General features: G+C 44.0%; 1 protein-coding gene across 3 annotated transcripts in view; it reads right to left on the bottom strand.

Moving 5' to 3' along the window:
* PRSS12 (serine protease 12) overlaps positions 1-17,704 on the bottom strand; it is a 75,672-nt gene extending 57,968 nt beyond the window's left edge. Inside the window, exon 1 of one of the 3 annotated variants that reach the window (XM_070371946.1) lies at positions 17,087-17,704. In XM_070371946.1, the coding sequence (XP_070228047.1) occupies positions 17,087-17,576 (490 nt within the window). In that variant the 5' untranslated portion in view covers positions 17,577-17,704. The remainder of the gene's footprint in view (positions 1-17,086) is intronic. The other 2 variants (XM_070371945.1, XM_070371944.1) reach the window with 2 other exon arrangements.
* Between the last annotated feature and the right edge of the window lie 1,340 nt (positions 17,705-19,044).

The raw sequence follows: 19,044 nt of genomic DNA, 5'->3' as shown, positions 1-19,044 counted from the left end.
AGACAGGAAACACGCAAATTAAAATTCTTACTGATTTGACTGCAGTGGACTAACCTTTTCATTTGTGTCATCACATTAGATATTACCACTCATTGATGATTAATCTAAAATATTTGCAAATGGAAAGTTTTTCTTTCAGGCCTTTTAACCCTTATATTTTCATAACAAGATATTTTCCTAGCTTTTTAAAGATCCTTGGTGATAAAGGTCAAGAAAAATATAGGGCATGTATACTTGGAAAAAAATAAATGATACACAAAAATAGAACGATAACAACAAAAACAAAACCATTCATTCCAAAATGGAAACTTCTGCTCCTGGGAAACCCCTTGAAACAAAGCATAAAGGTACTGGCCATGGTAGGAGTCAGTGTACACCTGTCCATTTTAAGGAGAGTGCCTAGGGTCAGCCTGAAGGCAGGAGGAGAAGAGGGTGACAGAGGATGAGATGGTTGAATGGCATCGCTAACTCTATGGACATGAGTTTGGGTAAACTCCGGGAGTTGGTGATGGACAGGGAGGCCTGGCGTGCAGTGGTCCATGGGGTCACAAAGAGTCAGACACGCCTGAGTGACTGAACTCAACTGAACTGAAGGTGGGAGGAAGGGCCAGCAGTTTCTCAGAATGATGGGTGCCGCCGGGCCGAGGGAAGTTGCCATTTCTTACAGAATCTTCTCAGTGCAAAAACCCATGTCCCAGGATATTACACCTTACCCAGCATGGGATGAAACTGCAAATGAACTTCACCTCCTACACACACACAGCAATGGAGTTTGTGGGTGACTCAAGGCAGAAAGATAAAAGCAAATGACAGCAACCACGGGCTGTACAGGCTGCTGGGAAGATAAAAATCTTAGGACCCAATTCTTTGTTTCCTGGCACTGAAGAATCCAATTGTTCAATCAAAGACCAAAAGATGCTTTTATTTTTGTACCACTTAGCTTCTGCCCATTTCCTAGTCAATTCAGTTCAGTTCAGTTGCTTAGTCATTACTCTTTGCGAACCCATGGACTGCAGCGCACCTGGCCTCCCTGTCCATTGCCAACCTCCAGAGTTTACTCAAACTCATGTCCATTGAGTTGGTGATGCCAACTAAGCATCTCATCCTCTGTCGTCCCCTTCTCCTCCGGCCTTCAATCTTTCCCAGCATCAGGGTCTTTTCCAATGAGTCAGCTCTTTGCATGAAGTGGCCAAAGTATTGGAGTTTCAGCTTCAGCATCAGTCCTTCCAAAGAACACCCAGGACTGATCTCCTTTAGAATGGACTGGTTGGATCTCCTTGCAGTCCAAGGGACTCTCAAGAGTCTTCTCCAACACACCACAGTTCAAAAGAATCAATTCTTTGGCGCTCAGCTTTCTTCACAGTCCAAATCTCACATCCATACATGACCACTGGAAAAACCAAAGCCTTGACTAGATGGACCTTTGTTGGCAAACACGCCTCCACTGAAGACTCCTGGACACTCACAGCCAAGTCTGGGTCAGTCTCTTGTGGGGTCACTGCTCCTTTCTCCTGGTTCCTGGTGTGCACAAGGTTCTGTTTGTGCCCTCCAAGAGTCTGTTTCCCTAGTCCTGTGTAAGTTTTGGTGGCTCTATGGTGGGGTTAATGGTGACCTCCTCCAAGAGGGCTTATGCCACACCCAGGGTGCTGCACCCAGAGCCCCTGCCCCTGTGGCAGGCCACTGCTGACCTGGACCTCTGCAAGAGACACTCAAACACAGCCTGTCTCAGTCTCTGTGGGGTCTCTGGGTCCTGGTGTGCACAAGGTTTGTTTGAGCCCTCTGAGCATCTCTGGCAGGTTATTTCCTAGTCAGCAGCGGTAGTAACAAGTGAAGTGCATTTGTATGTAAAGGAACTCACTCCTTCCATTAGGGGCCCTTTCTTAAAAAGTCTTCTGAGAGAAGTCAGTGAGGAACATGACAGAAGGAGAAGAGGAGGTAACCTCTCCAAGGTAACGGCAGGGGGCCAGCACCCACTTCAGGTATCAGCAGACAGATTCGGTCAAGGACTAACAAACTCACCCCAGCTGCAGCTGGTGACAAACGACTGAAGCATCAGCGTCGTCCCAGTGGCTGCTACAAACGACGCCCCAGACTCCATTCTCATATACTTCTACTGTGCCTTCAAAGGCGCTTTTGCCACCACGAAGCTGCACTGACCCTAAATGGAAAAGAATCCCCAAATCCTTGGATAGAACATAACCGTTTGAACCTACTGAACAAGTCCTCGGGTAACATGCTGAGAGAGCCAGGCTTTCACTGTTCACAGCAAGTCCTTCTTTCTTTAAATGAGGATTTAGCAGGCTCTTTTTTTTTTTTTTTTTTTTAATTAACATCCTGATGTCAATGCTAAGGATACTTTCTTTTTTAACCCAGGCAAACAGAAGTCCCAAGGGAAAAAGTGGAAGACTGTGACTAATGGCTGATACTGCATCCCACATACGATTACATCATATATGAAGTTCTTATCACTTATTATCACTTTCCATCTTCACGAGAGGTCACAGATTTTTAAAAAAGAAAAACAAACAAACACAATGCTGTTTATAAGTTACCTGTTATTGGCTGTTGTATCTTCCTTCTATCTGTTCTTCCACTGAAGAAGAATAAATGTTTTTCCCCTTTTAGCCTCTACCGGTAGTTGTGAGAAGGCTAAAGATAATGTCTAAAATTTCAGAAAGGTGTTAAGTGTCAGAAATATTGTCTAATGTTCGGCTTAGGGAAACTGCCCCTAGGAGAGTGGTGTGGTATAACTGAATGGCCCTTGAACTTCACTTCTCTTTACCTAGCATCCCCACTCAGCTGCTCCACAGTCCATAATTTGACTCATTCTTCTCAGTCTTAAAAGAGTCAAAAATTTAAATTAGAGCATCCCTGGGAAGATAATATTTTAAGTCTTTTCCCTTAACTGTGGATCAAAGTGGTTACTAGGCTTACTGTGGTGATTATTTCATAACATATGCAAATTCCAATCACCATGCAGTACATCTGAAACCAACCTAATAGCATACATCAAATATATTTCAGGTTTTTTTTTAAGTGTGCATCAAAGGACTACATTTCTCTTCTCACTGGCACTTATTTTTAGAGTCAGTCCTGAGCCTGCAGTTGAGACATGTGCAGAGGTAGAATCAAACTCAGACAACAACTTAAAAATTTCATAAAAGTCTGTGAAAAGTCACTGAAGATGACCTTTATTTCATAGGTAAAGAAGTTAAGAAATTAAATTTTACTAAAAATTTCTGGCACATTCCACGTATTTCAAAGTAATCTATGGCTTTATAATTATTTTCAAAAATAATAGATTCTAAATCATCCATTCATTTCATTTGCATTAGCCTAGTTTTCTATCACTATTATTTTCCACACAATCATCCTTAAAAAATGTAACTATTTAAGAAACACATATCCTATCTCTCATGATAAACACAAAGCATCATTTAATTCAAACAAGAGGCAAGAACAAATGGAGGCAAAGTTGCACTGCCAAATCCTGATTACTCAAGAGAGAACGTGGGTGTGCATCATTCATACGGCAGATGATCTAAAACTCATTCATATATGTTCTCAGTTCAGTTCAGTTGCTCAGTCATGTCCAACTCTTTGCAACCCCATGAATCACAGCATACCAGGCCTCTCTGTCCATCACCAACTCCCGGAGTTCACTCAAACTCATGTCCATCGAGTCGGTGATGCCATCCAGTCATCTCATCCTCTGTCATCCCCTTCTCCTCCTGCCCCCAATCCCTCTCAGCATCAGGGTCCTTCCCAAGGAGTCAACTCTTTGCATGAGGTGGCCAAAATATTGGCATTTCAGCTTTAGCGTCAGTCCTTCCAATGAACACCCAGGACTGATCTCCTTTAGGATGGACTGGTTGGATCTCTTTGCACTCCAAGGGACTCTCAAGAGTCTTCTCCAACACCACAGTTCAAAAGCATCAATTCTTTCACACTCAGCTTTCTTTATAGTCCAACTCTCACATCCATACGTGACCACTGGAAAAATCATAGCCTTGACTAGACGGACGTTTGTTGGCAAAGTAATGTCTCTGCTTTTTAATATGCTATCTAGGTTGGTCATACCCTTCTTTAATTCAGACCAAGCAAGAGGAAGCCCTGTCTAGTTCAGAGAAAATGTTAGGGGGAAACACCAACTGAAAGCACTCGTCCTGGCCAGGCACCACAGTAACCTTCTACATGATTTATTTTATGACAGGAGGTCCTGGTAAAGAACATAAACCAACAAGCCACCACCAACCAGAAGAATTTGGGAAAGTTCCAAAGGAAACACCAATCCCTATGTCCTACCAACTTCCCAGAATCCTCCTCTCTGGAATCCATCTTGACTGAGCAATGCTTGTACCAACAGGAAGGACCTGAGTCAGAATGACTGTCCAGAGACAATCCGGAAAATAATCTCATCACCAGAGATCCCAAGACTGTGAGCCATGGGGCAAAGCAGTTCTCCTGGATTCCCTTACATTACTGCTCTCCACCCACGCACCCCTTCCCAATAAAATCTCTTGCTTTGTCAGCCCATGTGCCTCCTCAGACAATTCATTTCCTAGTGTCAGACAAGAGCCCACTCTTAAGAGGTCCCCCTTCCTGCAACAAAAAGTGTGAACTATAGAATATTTTTAAAGAAATATGTCCAAAGAGTTTAACTGAACTTTAATGATTTTTTATAATCACAAAATGTCTTCTATAGAGTCCCACATAATACTAATATCATGCACAGTAAAAACGTGCATTTTTTTCAAATCAAAGAATTTATTTGTTCACCTCAAACACATGTTATTTGAAATGATATTTAATCTGAAAGTGAAAGTCGCTCAGTTGTGTCCGACTCTTTGTGGCCCCATGATTATACAGTCCATGGAATTCTCCAGGCCAGAATACTGGAGTGGGTAGCCGTCTCCTTCTCCAAAGGGATCATCCCAACCCAGGGATCGAACCCAGGTCTCCCACATTGCAGGCAGATTCTTTACTAGCTGAGCCACCAGGGAAACCGTTTAATCTGTTATCTGTTTATTAATTCACCACCACTACAAATACCACCACCATCAAATTATTCATATCAAAGGGTTGGACAAAAGTTCTAGTAATGAAAACAAACTGGAACTCTACTTTTGCATTTAAATAATCACAATAAAATGCAAAATATTGTCCCAATCACTAAAAAGCTTTCAAAGAAAAAATGATGCAGGCATATTATCCAAATGATTAAGGCATCTACAAATGAGGAGGAGAAAAGTCTGCATAATGTGTAATTGTTACCATAACATCATTATAACAAAAATGACAGCACTGGAAATAATTTCCAGGTCAACTATCAGTTCTACCATCATTTCTCACATGCGCCAAACATGCTGTGAAAACCTGGGTTTGTTTATCTGTATTTGCTATATGGCAAGAAATGTGGAGTGCTCATCCAATTTTCCTTTAACAAATGGATACAAATATTTGCAATTCTGGAAAGGCAGTTTGCATGTCAATGACTAGCAAATTCTCTGGCAGAATCCATTCTCAACACCAACATCCCCAAAGCACACACCTGCCTAGCAGTGCCCCTCAACGTAGTTTATCCTTTCCTTATGCCATAAAAATTTCCAAAATATCTGAGTAATCATCTACCTTGAATTCAGTGAGTATTTCTTACTGGTATGTAATTCCATGAAGTTTATACTTCTAACAATTTTTTTAAAGAATTTTTTAAAAAAATATCAGCATGATAATATGCCTAAGATAGTAAAAGCATGAACACACAATTCATACTACATACATTTAAGACAGGCAGTAGTTTTTGTTTGGTTTTGGTTTTACTTTGTTCTTGCTTCACTTAGCTCTCTTAGAATGCTTAAGACGGTCGAACTGTAATTGGTTTCCCTTAATTTATGGATGCACCCCACTCCAGTACTCTTGCCTGGAAAATCCCATGGACAGAGGAGCCCGGTAGGCTGCAGTCCATGGGGTTGCTAAGAGTCGGACACGACTGAGCGACTTAGCTTTCACTTTTCACTTTTACGCACTGGAAAAGGAAATGGCAACCCACTCCAGTGTTCTTGCCCGGAGAATCCCAGGGGGAGAATCCCAGGGACGGGGGAGCCTGGTGGGCTGCCGTCTATGGGGTCACACAGAGTCGGACACGACTGAAGTGACTTAGCAGCAGCAGGAGCAGCAGCAATTTATGGATGAGGAAGCTATGGAGCCAATCAACTGAGAAGTTGCAGAGCCATGACAAACTGCCTCCCAGATTCCCTCCCTTGCTACCAGTCCCTTGCCTCCGAACCTGAGCAAAGACTTGGTATGCAATAAGTCCCTTTCAATAGTTCAGGTACCACTTTATGCAGTCTGCCATGTTGGCTTTCACCAGCATGGTGAAATATTACAAATCTACCAAGCATTACATGGGAATAAACTAGCCAGGCAGATCCATAAGACAGTCTTAAGAGTTTCTCTATACTACACAGTACCAGAGAAGTGGCTTTCTGGTGATCTATGTTTGAGGCTAATCCTCCAGTGGAGGCTGATTTGTCCCATGGGCTGTATTTCTAGGGCTATACATTTGCACAAATTTATAGGTACGCAATTACAAGAGGAAATACCCTTAGCTCAGCGAAAAAAAAAAAAAACAAACAGAGAAAGAGAGGATAAAACAATAAAGCAATCCACAAAGGCCAGAGCCTGGTAAACTCATTTCTATTACTATCTTACTAACAATAAAATTCTTCAGACAAATTTCAAACCAGATTCTTTGGTAAATATTGCTCCACTGTCACAGCCTCTTATTACCAAAAATTGATGTCTTCCTTGGTCCATATTTTCCTACTTCCGCCCAGCACTTTGTGATGTTCCTCATAGTCTCAGCTCATGTCTCTCAGCAACACCTCAGTGAATCCAGGGTTGCATGGTCTTAAAGTCTCTCATGTGCCAATTTGATGGAAAATATTCTATTCTAAATATTCCTATTTTTAAAAAGTGTTAACAACAGTAATCGAAAAGTTGAAGTCTCAGCGGTTTTAGATCAACTATAGTAGTCATTACTAATTTACAGACTAAACCAGTAATAGAAAAAAGTCTGGAACTATAAAGCAATGCATGATGGCATGTCATGGAGAGGAGCCCCTAGAATTCATTTAAAGAATTATTGCAAAAAACAAAGAAAACTGTCAGTTGTACCAGCCTCTTGGTATTAACAACTACCTGAAGGCAAAATGTGCCAATACACAACAATGATCAGAATTCTGTTACCTTAATTCCCTGCCAAAAATGTTGAACTTGGGGTACGATGGGGTGGGAGGTGGGAGGGAGGTTCAACAGAGAGGGGACATACATATACCTATGGCTGATTCATGTTGATGTATGGCAGAAACCAACACAATATTGTAAAGCAATTACCCTCCAAATACACTTTTTAAAAATGTTGAAATCACTGTCATTTTAGTTTACTACTATTTTTTATTATGTAAACATATCTCCAGTTTTATAAAGGAAAAGGAACATAAAAGATTTTTGTTACAGAAATTGGCTTTATGGATAACTTAGCTAAAAAAAAAAAATAGGGATTCCTAAAACAAAGAGACATTCCAGAGGGGTTCTCCTCTGCCATGTTATCAGTCTCACTCAATACAAGGTAGTCTAGAGAAAGAGAGCTAACTAGATTAAACTTCTCTTCACAAGTTTCATTGGTTCTCAAGGCTATTGCAGTGGGCTCAATTCTTTCCCCTCAAAAGATGCGGAAGCACTGACCTCCAGTGACTGTGAATGAGTGAATTTATTTGGAAATAGGGTCTTTGCAGAGGATCAAGATAAATGAGGTCATTAGGGTGGGCTCCAGTCCAGTATGGCTATGATCTTATAAAAAGGAGAGATTTGGACAGACACACATAGGGAGAATGCCATCCGGAGGTTGCAGTTACATTTCCACAAGCCAAGGAACTATCAGAAGCCAGGAGAGAGCCCTGGACCAGATCCTTCCCTAGTGTCTTGAGAGGAAGTATGGCTCTGCTGACCCTGATCTTGGACTTCCAGCCCCCAGAACTGTGAAATAACAAGTTTCTTTGTTTAAGCCACTCAGTTTGTGGTACTCATTACAGCAGCTCTAGCAAACTAATAGACCCATTCTGGCATTATCCCTCCGTGGACAGCTGGCAAAACCTCCCTTCTCACTGTCCATACTTCAAGAAGGCCTAAAAGAAATATCAGGAAAGGAACCAAACAGGTCAGTTATCTTTGTTCTCTAAATCCAGCTCATTCCAAAATTAGCCAAATGAAAAGGTATGCCTATTTAGTTAACTCCTTAAGATATACTTATACAATAGCACTCATGTGACAGAAAAAACAGCAAAAACAAAGATCCATCCCAGTAGTATTCTGAACAGAATTAAAAATAAATATTTCTGAAATTGTAAAAGTCACAGTTTGATAAATAAGTAATATAAAATTAATGTTATCACCCAAATCCTTTCTCATCTATTACTGAACTTCACAGAGACACAAAATAATTAATTTTAGCCAGCCCTATTGTTCTGGTGGAATCATAAATTCATGCTAGTAACATCAAGCTATTATTCAGATCTTTGACAAAAAGTATACTTAAAGCTGAAAGTGATGTAGAAATTTCAGTTTATAAACTATTAAAAAAAAGAACAAAAGTCCATTACATATTGGACAATTTAGTACACATATTTGACAATGAATTAAATATAATCTTATGCCTTCTACCAAAGGCAAAACTGGAAAAATATACTAAATGATCATTTTCTGTCTTAATTATAAAATACACACACAAAAATCACATTGCCTAAAAACAAGTGAATAGAGCAATAGTTAGTTGAATTTTTCAAGTACAGGTGAGGAGACTACATTAATTTTTATGTTTTGTTTTTTTTCCTACAGCTTTTTGATAGTATTCAGGTATTCTATTTTGTCAGTGATTACACTTACCCATAACTGAAATCAGTTTAGCATTGTGAAATAATAGATTTTATTCAAATCATGCCATGTCAAAATGAAATCATCTTTTAACATAGGAAGTTCAGTTCAGTTCAGTTCAGTCGCTCAGTCATGTCCAACTCTTTGCAACCCCATGAATTGCAGCACGCCAGGCCTCCCTGTCAGCATCCCCTTAAATATCCAACTGAACTATACTCACCCCATTTGTCCACATCTATTATTCATATTAATTGTTCATCTATTATTTATGCAGATACCTTTCATACTGAGAAAAATATGAACTTGTCAGGTTCAAAATGAAAGCGTATCTTTTGAATAAGCAATTCTACCCATTTACATTGGGCTTACATAAATTTATAAGCCCATCCAGGAGATGGTGAAGGACAGGGAAGCCTGGAATGCTGCAGTCCGAGGGGTCCCAAAGAGTCGGACACAACTGAGTTACTGAACAACACCACCACAAATTATTCATGTGTTTAAAACATTATATAATATTATGCAAAAGAAGAAGACAATATATGCATTTAAATAACTTGAGCAGAAATTTTTACAAATTGTGTCTGAACTACCCACTGTTCAGTTCAGTAGCTCAGTCCACATTTAAACACATGGTGTGGGTATTAACATTTTATTGCACAACTCTAAGTGATGAAATTAAACTACACTTAATAGTAAGTTTATCTGTCTCCCAGAGTACATATCACAGGAAAGGTAATAAAAGATGCCTAGTATTATCTTAACATTTCAACCAGAGAGTGGGCTTCCTTAACCAGAGGACTTAGGTGATTTCTTATTCATCTTTGTAAGTTCTGTTCCTGGGCTTCTCTGGTGGCTCAGCAGTGAAGAATTCGCCTGCCATTGCAGAAGCCATGGGTTCCATCCCTGGGTCGGGATGATCCCCTGGAGATGGAAATGGCAACCTACTTCAGTATTCTTGCCTGGAAAATTCCACGGACAGAGGAGCCTGGCGGGCTACAGTCCATGGGGCTGCAAGAGTCAGACACAACTTGTCGAAAAAACAACACCTACACCTTATAACAACAACAGCAAACAAAAAAGAAGCAACTAATCTTAGGAAACATCTTGCTCAGAAATGCACAAAATAAACAGAAAAAGCACAGATGCTCCCAGACAGCTCAAAGACTGGCGGCGGCTGGATGCTGATATACTGAGTGCAGTTCCTGGAGAAGGCGCTTGGGGGCAGCACTCTCTCTTGCTGAGGCGGGTGTGGGCCGCCTCTATAATATTCAGTTGCTAAGTCTGTTCAGCTCTGTGACTCCAGGGACTGCAGCAGACCAGGCTCCTCTGTCCTCCACTATCTCCTTGAGTTTATAATGGCTCTTAGCAAAACAGACGCTGAAAGCACTTTTCAATTTTCACCATTTTTCATAAAAGTGAAAATTGTCTTTGGATTTCTTTTGGTTAGCGAAAACAAGTACTAATGTAGGTCTTTCTTAAAAGTGAAGCAGCATAAAGCAAACTTTTCAAAAAGTGGGGGATACCAGTATAAGGACTGTAGGGTCAGGCCATCCCAGATGGAGTCCCCTTGCTCTCAGCACATCCCTCTGCTCCATCGGTCCCCGCGTTACCTACACCCTACTCATGTAACTGACCTTCCCTCTTAATCACAGAGCCTAATCAGTAAACACCTACATACCTGCACCAACTCCAGCTAGGGACTGTGTGAACTCTTTGAACAGAGCATCTCCACTATGACAGCTTATCAAAGGGGTGGCGAGAGGTGTGCTCCTCTGCTGGCTTCCCTGGTAACCAGGGAGCCAACCTGCCAAGTCAATTCCCTCTATAACTGGTAACCTCCCTCTCCACCTCCCAGCTCGAACTCTCACCTGTATTCCTCCTACCTCACACCCCTACACACACACACACACACACACACACACACACACACACAGCAAAGACTACTGACATGTCCTACCCACTGCCTGCCACACCTGGTGAGATGCTGCTTTAGGAGCTGGCTACAGACATGTAAGGTCCCCACATCCATTAAACCATGGACGTAGGACGCTGGGCAGGTACCAGGGCTTGCAAGTTTGTGGTGTGCAGCCCAACAGGACAAACCTCAATCACGCTTTTTGACAGACTCTGTTGGTTCTCTTGAATAACTACCTGCTTCTCCCTCCCCATGTGTTCAGAGGTCAATCCTGACTAATATCGGCAAAGCATGGTAACTGCATTTTCCTTCCCAGAGAGTGCCAGGAAGGTCTGACCAGTGAAATACAGGAGGAAATCTGCAGGAGTTCTGGGAAGGTCTCCTTGCTCTTTCAATGGGTCATACATGAAGAGGGCACCCCATCTTGCTTCTTCAAGTTATTCTATCCCAATATGAAATCTGGAATAACCATTAGTCTAAGGATAAAAGCCACACTTTGAAAATAATAGAATCAAGAGAGTAGCAGAGAGACAGAGATGTACTATGTTGGAGCCCGACATCTTGTAACATGAACCACAAACCTCCTTCTTTCCTCAGGCATTTTGAATTGGGTTTTCTATTCTTTGCCACCAAAACTACATGAACTGATCGAAGCCACACTCATATCCAAGTTCATAATCATCATCTGTTTTCTCTCCCAAACTTTACACAGCCATCTTTATTTTCAGTTAGTAAACACATATATACATTTTGTGTCAATCTTTTCCCTTCAAGCTTATCGTGAGCATTTTTCCATCTTCTGTAGACAATCTTTGCAATTATCACTTAGGAGCTGCACCACACACTGACTCTTTGAGATCCTATGGACTGTAGCCCACCAGGCTCCTCTGTCCATGGGATTCTCCAGGCAAGAATACTGGAGTGGGTTGTCATGCCCTCCTCAGGGGATCTTCCTGACCCAGAGATTGAACCCACGTCTACATCTCCTGCATTGGCAGGTGGGTTCTTTACCACTAGTGCCATCTGGGAAGCCCTTAGGACCTGCACTGCTACTGCTAAGTCACGTCAGTCGTGTCCAACTCTGTGCGACCCCATAGACGGCAGCCCACCAGGCTCCCCCATCCCTGGGATTCTCCAGGCAAGAACACTGGAGTGGGTTGCCATTTCCTTCTCCAATGCATGAAAGTGAAAAGTGAAAGTGAAGTCGCTCAGTCGTGTCTGACTCTTAGCGACCCCATGGACTGCAGCCTACTAGGCTCCTCCATCCATGGGATTTTCCAGGCAAGAGTACTGGAGTGGGGTGCCATTGCCTTCTCCAAGGACCTGCACAGTATACATCAAATACAGGGATCTCTGAGTAATACATTATTGCTGCACATTTAGGTTTGCCTTCACAGTTATAAAACCAATTATTTTTACAAAGGTTACCTTCACACACACACTGTATAGATATAAATATATATGCTTCATAAATATATTCATGTTTATATATGAATAAATATATATTTCATAAATATATGTGCAGTAAGAGAGTGTGTTTATGTCTGTCTGTGTAGTGTGTGTCCAGGATAATCACTCATAAAAGGCAACAGTAACTATCTAATTTTCTTCTTAAAATTTTTTTTCACATTAGTAAAGAGTCTGATAATGCCTCCAAATCAAAGTATTTTATATCTGCCTTAGCCTGTAAAGAAAATTGAGCTCAATATCTAAAATCCAGCCAGGAAATGTATCAAATCTGTTATTGCTAATAAATGATTTCAGCACCTGCTACATAGAATCAAGATGCAGCATTAAAAAAAAATTTAAAAAGGGACAGCTTTCAGCCAACTTTTAATTAACCTTCACTTCAAACACCAGATGGACTTCAAAGAGCACAGCCTGTAAACAACATCATTTATCCCACAAGTCCACTATCTCTGTTTGAATCAGATTTGGGCGAACAGATCAGCAGGACATGACAAAAAGTCAGATTTATGAATCATTTCTTCTGGTAAAATCTCAGATATTAGAGCACTATTGTTTCTTCTATCTATTTCACCCATCAGTCACTTAAGGTTGAGTTCCATTCAGCTGCTTGTAACAGAGAGGAGTTCCCAGCACAGTGCAAGCAAGCTGCCCCACCTGCCAGGGCCAACCTGAGACTAGAAAAGGGATTTCTCTTTTTAGTCAGGAAGTTGTAAATTACTGGGGCTTCCCAGGTAGCACAGTGGTGAAGACTCTGACTGCCAATGCAGGAGACGCAAGAGATGGGGGTTGGATCTAGACGATTCCTTGGAGTAGGAAATGGCGACCCGCTCCAAGTATTCGTGCCTGAAAAAGTCCATGGACAGAGGAGCCTGGTGGGCTACAGTCCACGGGGTCACCAAGAGACAGACACAACTGAGCACGTTACTGGAGGTCATCAGTTGCCTGTTAATTCTTCCTGTAGAAATGTAAAAACTAATCTGGCTCACATTCAGTTAATGTATCATATTCTAGTGAACTAAGTTGGTGCTATCCCACACTGGTCAAATAAAAAGTGTGGTACCATTTTCTAAAAACACACAAAAAGTTACCCTAGGCCTGCCATGTGTGCAGGCATGCTAAGCTGTTTCTCCTTGCGATCCTACAGTCTGTAGCCCACCAGGCTCCGCTGTCCATGGGATTCTCCAGGCAAGAATACTGGAGTGGATTGCCATGCCCTCCTCCAAGGACATCCTGACCCAGGGATCAAACCTGCATCTCTTATGTCTCCTGCATTGGCAGGAGGGTTCTTTACCATTAGTACCACCAAATCTAGGAGGATTAAGTCACAGAATGGCAGATACAGCTGACCTGACCACCCACCACTACACAGCTTAGGTGGGTTCTGACGCCCTCCCCTGGTTTTCCCTGACTGTGGCAATGAGTTTTCAGTTTCCAAATGACCTTGACTGCTCATTAGAAACACACATTCCTCAGCCAGATTCCTGAGATTACTTAAACAGGGTCTCAAGGCTAGAGCCCAGGTATCTGCATTTTAATAAGCCCACCCCCACCCTCACTCCCCCACTTCCCATGCCACGATTCTAATGCTTATTATAAGAACTAACTCCCAGGGCTGATTCAGGGTATTACAATCCCCCAAGGATTCTTCATCACTAATTTGCAAGTTTCACAGACCCAGGGCCCAGGCCTTCATCTTCCTCGTTCTCAGACATTTGAGCCACTGGAGTGTCCACGCCCTGCCCCGCTCATCTGAGACTCCCCTGCCACCCCTTCAACTGGGTTTCAATCAACTTTCCACCTTGGAGGCACCAACTTCCTCATTTCTCTCCACTCAACCAGGGACATGGAAATCTGGCCTCCAGTGTATTTCTCAAAGGAGGGATTCCATTACAATTAATCTTCTTTCCTTTTGTTCAAGCTGTTTTTTGTTTAAAAAAGAGAACGAAAACCCTGGATATTTTCAAGTCATAAGAGACTGGAAATCATGTGCATTGGGCCAAACATAGTTTCCTTTCTCTTTCCTTTAAAACTGGTCTTTAAGCTAATAGAATCATTAGACTAGTCTAATAGAATCATTAGACTTTTCTACAGGCTTCCCAGGTGGCTCAGTGGTAAAGAATACACCAGCAATGCAAAAAGTGAAAAGAAAGTGAAGTCGCTGAGTGGTGCCCGACCCTTTGTGACCCCATGGACAGTAACCTGCACCAAGCTCCTCCGTCCATGGGATTTTCAAAGTAAGAGTACTGGAGTGGGTTGCCATTTCCTCCTCCAGGGAATCTTCCCAACCCAGGGATCGAACCCAGGTGTCTCACACTGTAGACAGACGCTTTACCGTCTGAGCCAGGAAATTTGAGTTCGTTCCCTTCGTGGGGAAGATCCCTTGGAGAAGGAAATGGCGACCCACTCCAGTCAGTGTTCTTGCCTGGAGAATCCCATGAACAGAGGAGCCTGGCGGGCTACAGTCCATGAGGTCAGAAAGAGTTGGACACAATTGAGCAACTGACCACACAGACTTTCTACGTGTTTACATAATTAAAGAGGAAAATGAGCTGTGGAGTGAAATGTGCACTATCTCATAATGTTCCTATGAGAATTAAATGAGAAAACTGATATATAAATTGCTTAGCTCAGCATCCAACAAAGAATGAATCCTCAATAAATCCTACCTGTTACTATGAGGCTGGGCTGTTCTGGTTCGTGCTCAGTGCTAGGAAAGTCCTTTGAATAGTCTATCCCAAAACTGCCTTCCTCCAGATAAGGAAACCAAAGCTCTAGGGGTTAAGAGTCCTGTCCAACACTATATAGTTACTGGCTGAGCCAAAGTGGACACCAGTGTTTTCCAGAGCACAATTTCATGTTCTTTTCACCGCACCATGTCAGCTTTGTTTACACTCCTAAGTGAAATGTAGAACCAAGAAAGCCATAGTTTCAGAACATGTCAGTCATTTTAAGGCATGACTATGCTCAGTCAGAAAGTAAGGGGTAAACGGCACACTGAGCCTGTGAGAGTAATTAAATTATTACATAGCCAGCAGATTGTTTTCCTGTTTCTTTTTTTGGGGGGGGGGGTGTATTTATCTCCCATCTTGGGGGGTTTCTTTTGTTTCTCTTGTGTTCAGTCACTTTATTTCAGGAAGTACACACTATTATGCAGTGCTTAGAGGTTTGTCTGGTGAGAATGAGCTATCAATATAAAGATATCCCAAAGAGTCTGTACTGATGTTAGGTTTAAATTTCTTTTCACCACAAGAGGGTGGGGAGAATGAACCACCAAGCTATTTCGAATGTAAAATTTTAAAAATTATATGTTAAACAGAGAACAATAGATCACTACAGTGATTTCACTTTGAATTCCACTTATTTATACATATATATGTATACACAACAAGAAATATGAAATATAATAATACAAAAATGAAAAAAAGTCTCAGTGTTTGCTAACCATGAGCTTTTACTACAAATAATTTCATAGCAAAGAGTAAAACAGCACTAGGGCTCTCTGCTTGATATCACCTCAAATTTTTTATAGCCACATTGGCATTCTGTCTGTGTAACAAGTATAGGGATGACTTCATTCTCTAGGATGAAGGACAATGGATCTTAACCTTCCTATCACTTCCCTTTAACTCAAAGCACTAATGCAACTGAAGGCACAGATAAATAAAAATTTCTGAAGAGAAAGAATGGCCCTGTGAAAGTTTAACCTCCAAATCACCAAAAGGTACAAAGTACAATATATCTCAGAATCACAATTAACGAAGCCCCTGCCACAGACCTTGGATGGAGAGTTGCCAAAAAAAAATTTTAAAGGAAAATCCAAACTTTGAAGAACTTTAGGTTTTTTTTCCCCCACAATTATTAAAAAAAAAAAGCCCTAATAGTAAAAAAAATGCCACCAACTCAAAAAAAGTACTGTTCAAAGGCAGATGATTCACTTACATTAAATCTATTAATGTGAACTTTTACATTAATTAATGTGAAACATCTTACCAACTTTATCTCTTTACCAACTAATTTCGGTTTTCTACAAATAACGTATACAGTTGAAAACTGGCATTCTTGAAAACAGCACTTGACTATATCAAGTTGCTTCTTCCCTAGAATAGTTACTATTCCTATCTTTTCCCTTTCTTTCTTCCCCACTCACTGATATTTACCACGCTGTGCCCCAGAACATGAACATCATTTGACAAGTCGCATTTTGGCCCAAAAAGTTTACAAAAACTTTTTCAAATACATGTCAACTGCGGGCAGAAATTGGGGGTGGGGGGTGGGGAGGTGGTAATTGATTGTCATATTAGATTTAATATTTCCCTTTCCAAAACAGGTAATTAGAAACTATATTCTCTTTTGCTTTGCCACTTCTACGTAAATACGGTACCATTCTCAAGGCAAAGCTGATGCAGAAAATACACATCCACGCCACGGGCGCGCGCACACACACCCCCTTCCCCTCCCCCCGCACACATCTCAGTGGCCAGAGACAAGCCCGCAGCCCGGAGCCACGCCCTCACCCAGAAGCCCGAGAGTGCAGCACCTTCCAGAGAGGCTGTCACCCCAGGTAACCACACACAAAGCCCGCCTCGCTAGTTCAAAGTTACGGTGCCAAGGTACTCGGACGGTAAGTCCGTGGCCGTCCACCTTCACACAGAGCGAGGCAAACTCAACCCCACCCGCTCTCACTTTCTCCTCCAGGAGCACCCAACGCGCTCGCCCACCCAGCCGGGCTCCCCACCGGTCCCCGGTCGCCGCCGCCCCGCGGCCACTCACCCCGTCTGCAGTCGCAGTAACCCCAGTCCACCTTGCCGCGGGCGTCCCCGTAGAAGCACCAGGGTCTGCCCGCGCCGTCCGGACTCCGGCAAAAGTTGTGGCGCTGCCCTCGCAGTTGCGCCCAGCCCGCCGGGGGCGACCGTGCGAGGAACGGCGGCACGTCTGCCCAGCGCAGACAAGGGGCGCCGGAGTCTGTCACGTTGGCCCCGGGCGCGCCGGCGGGGCAGTCCCCGGGAGGCGGCCGGGGCGTGCGGAGGCCGTGCGCGCGCGAGGCGCGGAGCGCCGGCGCGGGGTGCAGGGTGCGCGGGAGTGGGGGCGGCAGTGTCTTCTGTGGCCGCCGCTGGATGGTAAGGTAATAAGGGTCCTGGGGACTCCGAGAGGGCGCATGGTGATGGCGGTGGTGGAGGGGATAACCGAGGACCGAATCAAAGCTGACCACTCCGGGGAGCGCCCCGAGAATCAGAGCCACCGCGAAGTGGGGGAGCGTCATGGTGCCGGAGCCGCGGCGTCTGGTCCATGCTCCCCAGCTCCGCCGCTTCTGAAGGGGAGGCGGGGGCGGCGCTGCGCGTCCCCGGAACCCCCGCGCCTGCCCCCTCCCGCCCTCCCGCGCGCGGACCGCCTCCCGCCGCGGGGTCCGCGGCCGCGCCCCTGCTCGCCGCGCTCGGGAGCGGTCCCGGGCAGGGAAGGCGTGCGCTCCGCGGAGCCCTGGCTCGTGGAGAGGACCCGCCGAGAGAAGGCGCGGACCCGGGCACTCTGCCCCCTGGTGGCCGGCACAGGCGCGCGGTCTAGCCCCGGAGCCGGGCTCTGCGCTGTCCTTGCCCGGCTCCCGCTGTCAGCGCGCCCGGCCGGACCAGACCAGCTCTCTGGCACCCCGGCGGCCTCGGGGTGCCCGAGCCAAATCCGAGGGTGCCAACGCGGGGGACGGTCTTGGCTGCTCCTTGCCAGCAGGCGACCCCACCACAGCCCCTCCGTCTGGCGGCTGCCAAACCTGCCGCCAGCCCCTGCAGCCCACCTCTCCTCCACCCCCTTGCCGCGCCTCATTTCCTATGTTTTGAAATATTTACAAGTGTAGATGGGTTTAGTCCCTTGATAAGTCCCGCGATAAAAGTTATCAAAGCCCACTTGGAATGCCGAAGCCATTTTCCTGAGCTGTGATCTCCTCAAGGACAAGACCACGTTTCGTTTCCCTTTGTATCCCAGTGCTTAAAACTTAAAACCGTGGGCAGCACTTATTAGGCTCCAATAAACATTTGCTGAAATTAAATTCCTGAACCGACCCAGGGAAAGCAGGTCGAGCCTTTCTACTTCCTGCCACCCACTCTCCACCGGAGCCCTGAACAACACCAGTTGTTTGGTTATTATTGGGATTCAGTGAAGCCCTCTTAATACCAAATTTCCTTTCTAACCAGGGAAGACTTCATCCGTCCGGGTCTCCATCCTATCCAAAAAGCCCATCCCTCTAACACCTGCCTCGTTTTGGCCGAGCATGGGACTTGAGTTAAGCCTACTCATTTGCCTCTCCACAGTGGACTCTGTCCACCGGCAACTTTATAGCTGTTGGCTCGACCTTAGCAAAGCCTTTTCAACAGCTCCCCCGACTTGCACCTCCCCACCTCTCCGGCCAGGAAAAAAAAAGTTGGTTTAGAATCTTTTTAAAAATCCCCGAAGCTGGATGTTTTAGGGATTTCCCCTTTCAGTTGTTCCTGACTATGCCACTGAAGTTAAACAAGAAACGAGGAAGGCCAATAAAGAAGGTAATGCTTTGCAGCCTGGCATTATCCTGTTGAAGTGTAGGGGAGACCGGCTGTCCCACAGTATACTGTTTAGTCGCTCAGTCGTGCCTGACTCTTTTATGACCCCATGACTCTTTTGTAGCCCACCAGGCTCCTCTGTCCATGGGTTTTCTCAGGCTAGAACCCTGGAGTAGGTTGCCGTTTTCTTCTCCAGGGGATCTTCCT

The sequence above is a fragment of the Bos mutus genome, chromosome 6 (assembly GCF_027580195.1).
Source record: "Bos mutus isolate GX-2022 chromosome 6, NWIPB_WYAK_1.1, whole genome shotgun sequence".
NCBI lineage: Eukaryota > Metazoa > Chordata > Mammalia > Artiodactyla > Bovidae > Bos > Bos mutus.
This window is presented reverse-complemented; position numbering and strand designations above follow the sequence as displayed.